Here is a 6,945-nt window from a genome sequence, read left to right on the forward strand (position 1 = left end):
GGGGAAAGAGGACAAGATAAATATTTAGCAGAATAAGACAAAATAGCTTTACCATAGCAACTGGGTGTGGCCTTTACTATATGGTGTCAAAAGTAGGATGGGAAACAAGATCCTGAGGATCCTGATGTTATCCGTTTTCTGTTATTCAGTTCATTTTGGGTAACTGATCGAGTTCCTATGTGAAATTACAGGAGATGGGCATTCTTGATGAACAGCAGGTAACCTACATCTAACCTACATCTAATGTGTTCACATATTAGATTATTGCCTAAATCAAAACAGGTTCTGGGATAACTGACAAAAATAATTTCTTTTGGCCAGCAATTCTGAATGTGGTGATTCATTTAACTTGAAAACAGATTCTTTCACTGCAAAAATAATTATGTTTTTGACTTACCCCAGAATAGGAGTTTGATTTATTAGGGCACTACATTATTAGGGCACTACATTATGTGATTGGAATACCATTTCTGTCTAAAGAGAGAGGGAACAGACACATGCATAGATGTAGAGACACAGTGAATGTGTCTCCCTCTACCTGCAGACGGGTAAAGACATGGTGTGATCCTTTTTCCCTCTGAACATCCTCTTCTCTATCAGTGCATCGATCACTTGTTCTCTGGCATCAAAACGCTTCACTCCCTGAGAAGAGGAGTGTGATGGAGAGACAGAAAGATGAGATATCTTAGATCTCTCAGCTATTAGAGAACTGCCAGACAGACCAGAAACGGACAACAACGTCTGGATAAGATAGTGTACCTCCAGCCATTGGCCACAGAGAGGAGTCATTGTGCCGTCTCCTCCAATCACAGTGAGGCGGGGAAGAGAGTGCCTCTGGGAAAGCAGGAAGTCAGTGTGGTCGTGAGCTGGAGTAACCTTTACAGCACCTGAGAAACACAGACAGACAGACAGACAGACAGACAGACAGACAGACAGACAGAGACAGACAGACAGACAGACAGAGAGAGACAGAGAGACAGAGAGACAGAGACGACAGACAGATACAGAGAGACAGACAGAGACAGAGACAGAGACGACAGACAGAGAGAGAAGACAGACAGACAGACACAGAGAGACAGACAGAGACAGAGACAGACAGAGACAGAGAGACAGAGAGACAGAGAGACAGAGAGACAGACAGACAGACAGACAGACAGACAGACAGAGAGAGAGAGAGAGAGAGAGAGACAGACAGACAGACACAGAGAGAGAGACAGAGAGAGAGACAGAGACAGAGACAGAGAGACAGAGACGACAGACAGACAGACAGAACAATAAAGAAGTAGTGTTGGTTGTAATAACACTAACACAGCCTTTAGCATAACTAGCTTGTTCTTGTTCCTGACGCGTTGGTCTTCAAATTCCATAAAATCATTATCTATCCAGTCAGAGCAACGAGACCGTTCATGTACCTGTGCCCAGCTCCATATCCACCATAGTGTCAGCGATGATGGGTAAGAGTCTGTCAGTGAAGGGGTGTCTGCACTGTTTACCATGAACTGCCTGGAAGACAAATAGTAGTGATACATTTAGAAGAAGTCCTAGATACAGTTGAAGTCGGAAGTTTACATACACTTAGGTTGGAGTCATTAAAACTCATTTTTTCAACCACTCCACACATTTCTTGTTAACAAACTATAGTTTTGGCAAGTCGGTTAGGACATCTACTTTGTGCATGACAAGTCATTTTTCCAACGGTTGTTTACAGACATATTATTTCACTTATAATTCACTGTATCACAATTCCAGTGGGTCAGAAGTTTACATACACTAAGTTGACTGTGCCTTTAAACAGCTTGGAAAATTCTAGAAAATTATGTCATGGCTTTAGAAGCTTCTGATAGGCTAATTGACATCACTTGAGTCAATTGGAGGTGTACCTGTGGATGTATTTCAAGGCCTACCATCAAACTCAGTGCCTCTTTGCTTGACATCATGGGAAAATCAAAATAAATCAGCCAAGACCTCAGAAAAAGAGTTGTAGACCTCCACAAGTCTGGTTCATCCTTGGGAGCAATTTCCAAACGCCTAAAAGGTACCACGTTCATCTGTACAAACAATAGTAGGCAAGTATAAACACCATGGGACCACGCAGCCGTCATACCGCTCAGGAAGGAGACGCGTTCTGTCTCCTAGAGATGAACGTACTTTGGTGCGAAAAGTGCAAATCAATCCCAGAACAACAGCAAAGGACCTTGTGAAGATGCTGGAGGAAACAGGTACAAAAGTATCTATAGCCACAGTAAAACGAGTCCTATATCGGCATAACCTGAAAGGCCGCTCAGCAAGGAAGAAGCCACTGCTCTAAAACCGCCATAAAAAAGCCAGACTACAGTTTGCAACTACACATGGGGACAAAGATCGTACTTTTTGGAGAAATGTCCTCTGGTCTGATTAAACAAAAATATAACTTTTTGTCCATAATGAGCATCGTTATGTTTGGAGGAAAAAGGGGGTTGCTTGCAAGCCGAAGAACACCATCCCAACCGTGAAGCACGGGGGTGGCAGCATCATGCTGTGGGGGTGCTGTGCTGCAGGAGGGACTGGTGCATTTCACAAAAAAGATGGCATCAAATCAAATCAAATTTTATTTGCCACCTGCGCCGAATACAACAGGTGTAGACATTACCGTGAAATGCTTACTTACAGCCCTTAACCAACAATGCATTTATTTCTTAATAAAAAAGTAAAATAAAACAACAACAAATTGTTGAGAAAAAAAGAGCAGAAGTAAAATAAAATAACAGTAGGGAGGCTATATATACAGTAAAATAAAATAACAGTAGGGAGGCTATATATACAGGGGGGTACCGGTGCAGAGTCAATGTGCGGGGGCACTGGCTAGTTGAGGTAGTTGAGGTAATATGTACATGTGGGTAGAGTTAAAGTGACTATGCATAAATAATTAACAGAGTAGCATCATGAGGAAGGAAAATTATGTGGATATATTGAAGCAACATCTCAAGACATCAGTCAGGAAGTTAAAGCTTGGTCGCAAATGGCTCTTCCAAATGGACAATGACCCCAAGCATACTTCCAAAGTTGTGGCAAAATGGCTTAAGGACAACAAAGTCAAGGTATTGGAGTGGCCATCTCAAAGCCCTGACCTCAATCCTATAGAAAATGTGTGGGCAGCACTGAAAAAGCGTGTGCGAGCAAGGAGGCCTACAAACCTGACTCAGTTACACCAGCTCTGTCAGGAGGAATGGGCCAAAATTCACCCAACTTATTGTGGGAAGCTTGTGGAAGGCTACCCAAGACGTTTGACCCAAGTTAAACACTTTAAAGGCAATGCTACCAAATACTAATTGAGTGTATGTAAACTTCTGACCCACTGGGAATGTGATGAAATAAATAAAAGCTGAAATAAATCATTCTCTCTACTATTATTTTGACATTTCACATTCTTAAAATAAAGTGGTGATCTTAACTGACCTAAGACAGGGACTTTTTACTAGGATTAAATGTCAGGAATTGTGAAAAACTGAGTTTAAATGTATTTGGCTAAAGGTGTATGTAAACTTCCAACTTCAACTGTAAAAGACAAATACATTTTCTGTGTTTTGTGTTTGACTACAACACCAACGTGTATGGGTAAATCATTTTAATCTAAGTATACTAGCCTGATATCGAGGGTCGTCAGGATGCACAGCGATGGCCACATCTCCCAACATGGTCTCAGGACGAGTGGTCGACACCGCCACCTCTCCATCTAATAGATAGAAAGAGGGAGTATAAACAACAGGGAAGAGAACAGCAGACATCAAGGAGGATCACGTCCCAGTTACTAAGTTACCGCGTCCCAAACAGCACCCTATGCTGCGCACTACTTTTGTCCAGAGCCCTAAATAGGGTGCCATTTGGAACTCAGACCAACCACTCACCCTGGCCGTCTATAGGGTAGGTAAAGGTGACCATGGTCCCAAACTCCACCATTTTCTGGTAGCCAGGGACAGACAACAGGGTTCTTCCAGACAGCTGCTTGGAGTCAACCTGTTGACAGCATCAATACGTCTCTCAAATATACATCAAAGTTTACATTTTGAAAATAAAATCATGTTTAACTGCGGACAATAAATTGTGCAAACTGAAGCTGTACAACATGCTCTGTAACACATAGCAAAGATGATGCTGTTGCTAACGTGACATGCTAACACACGAACAGTAAGGGTCTCATTTTCTAGGTAAGGCTAACCTCTATATCAGAGATGGCAGACTAACCTCTATATCAGAGATGGTAGACTAACCTCTATATCGGAGATGGCTGACTAACCTCTATATCAGAGATGGCAGACTAACCTCTATATCAGAGATGGCAGACTAACCTCTATATCAGAGATGGCAGACTAACCTCTATATCAGAGATGGCAGACTAACCTCTATATCAGAGATGGCAGGCTAACCTCTATATCAGAGATGGTAGACTAACCTCTATATCAGAGATGACAGACTAACCTCTATATCAGAGATGGCAGACTAACCTCTATATCAGAGATGGCAGACCTCTATATCGGAGATGGCAGACTAACCTCTATATCAGAGATGGCAGACTAACCTCTATATCAGAGATGGCTGACTAACCTCTATATCAGAGATGGCAGACTAACCTCTATATCAGAGATGGCAGACTAACCTCTATATCGGAGATGGTAGACTAACCTCTATATCAGAGATGGCAGACTAACCTCTATATCAGAGATGGCAGGCTAACCTCTATATCAGAGATGGTAGACTAACCTCTATATCAGAGATGACAGACTAACCTCTATATCAGAGATGGCAGACTATCCACTATATCAGAGATGACAGACTAACCTCTATATCAGAGATGGCAGACCACTATATCAGAGATGACAGACTAACCTCTATATCAGAGATGACAGACTAACCTCTATATCAGAGATGACAGACTAACCTCTATATCAGAGATGGCAGACTAACCTCTATATCAGAGATGGCAGACTAACCTCTATATCAGAGATGGTAGACTAACCTCTATATCAGAGATGGCAGACTAACCTCTATATCGGAGATGGTAGACTAACCTCTATATCAGAGATGGCTGACTAACCTCTATATCAGAGATGGCAGACTAACCACTATATCAGAGATGGCAGACTAACCTCTATATCGGAGATGGCAGACTAACCTCTATATCAGAGATGGCTGACTAACCTCTATATCGGAGATGGCAGACTAACCTCTATATCAGAGATGGCTGACTAACCTCTATATCGGAGATGGCAGACTAACCTCTATATCAGAGATGGCTGACTAACCTCTATATCAGAGATGGCAGACTAACCTCTATATCAGAGATGGTAGACTAACCTCTATATCAGAGATGGTAGACTAACCTCTATATCAGAGATGGCAGACTAACCTCTATATCGGAGATGGTAGACTAACCTCTATATCAGAGATGGCAGACTAACCTCTATATCGGAGATGGTAGACTAACCTCTATATCAGAGATGGCAGACTAACCTCTATATCGGAGATGGTAGACTAACCTCTATATCAGAGATGGCTGACTAACCTCTATATCGGAGATGGCAGACTAACCTCTATATCAGAGATGGCTGACTAACCTCTATATCAGAGATGGCAGACTAACCTCTATATCAGAGATGGCAGACTAACCTCTATATCAGAGATGGCAGACTAACCTCTATATCAGAGATGGCAGACTAACCTCTATATCAGAGATGGCAGACCACTATATCAGAGATGGCAGACTATCCACTATATCAGAGATGGCAGACTAGCCGATATATATCAGAGATGGCAGACTAACCACTATATCAGAGATGGCAGACTAACCTCTATATCAGAGATGGCAGACTAACCTCTATATCAGAGATGGCAGACCACTATATCAGAGATGGCAGACCACTATATCAGAGATGGCAGACTAGCCGATATATATCAGAGATGGCAGACTAACCACTATATCAGAGATGGTAGACTAACCTCTATATCAGAGATGGCAGACTAACCTCTATATCAGAGATGGCAGACTAACCTCTATATCAGAGATGGCAGACTAACCTCTATATCAGAGATGGCAGACTAACCTCTATATCAGAGATGGTAGACTAACCTCTATATCAGAGATGGCTGACTCCAGAGCACAGCTCCAGTTGACCAGCCCCTCAGAGCGATAGACCAGACCAGAGTCACACAGCCTTACAAAGGCCTCGGACACAGCACTGCTGAAGCCCTGAAAATACCCACACACAAAGGTACACACACACACACACACACACACACACACACACACACACACACACACACACACAGGAAGAAAGAGCTGAGCAGATGATACTGGAACGGACACTAAGATAACATACGTATATAAAAATGAAATAATGTTACTAATAGTACAATAATAGTAATAATAATACAGTAACATAACATACTACTGTATATAATAATGAAATCATGTTACTAATACTACAGTAATAATAATAATACAGTAACATAACATACTCATTATTATATAATAATGAATATGTTACTAATAGTACAGTAATAATACTGTACTATTTAGTAACATAACATACTACTGTATATAATAATGAAATCATGTTACTAATACTACAGTAATAATAATAATACAGTAACATAACATACTACTGTATATAATAATGAAATCATGTTACTAATAGTACAGTAATAATAATAATAATACAGTAACATAACATACTACTGTATATAATAATGAAATCATGTTACTAATACTACAGTAATAATAATACAGTAACATAACATACTACTGTATATAATAATGAAATCATGTTACTAATACTACAGTAACAGTGTGGTATATTAGTAAGTAGACGAGGCTTGGTTCCTGTTTCTGTAGCGTGAGGCAGACCCCTGGTGTACTGGCACACAGTACATCTCCTGTGATGTACACCCCACTGGACAGGACACTAGTCT

The 6,945-nt window shown here is 41.1% G+C and overlaps 1 protein-coding gene across 1 annotated transcript in view; it reads right to left on the reverse strand.

The window, feature by feature from the left end:
* vars2 (valyl-tRNA synthetase 2, mitochondrial) overlaps positions 1–6,223 on the reverse strand; it is a gene marked incomplete at its 5' end in the record, with an annotated part of 29,781 nt that extends 23,558 nt beyond the window's left edge. The window contains 6 exon segments of the mRNA XM_045226459.1: positions 539–642; positions 760–887; positions 1,413–1,503; positions 3,624–3,712; positions 3,885–3,993; positions 6,104–6,223. Of these exon segments, the coding sequence (XP_045082394.1) occupies positions 539–642; positions 760–887; positions 1,413–1,503; positions 3,624–3,712; positions 3,885–3,993; positions 6,104–6,223 (641 nt within the window).
* Positions 6,224–6,945: the final 722 nt, after the last annotated feature.

The sequence above is a fragment of the Coregonus clupeaformis genome, chromosome 17 (genome assembly GCF_020615455.1).
Source record: "Coregonus clupeaformis isolate EN_2021a chromosome 17, ASM2061545v1, whole genome shotgun sequence".
Taxonomy (NCBI): Eukaryota; Metazoa; Chordata; class Actinopteri; order Salmoniformes; family Salmonidae; genus Coregonus; species Coregonus clupeaformis.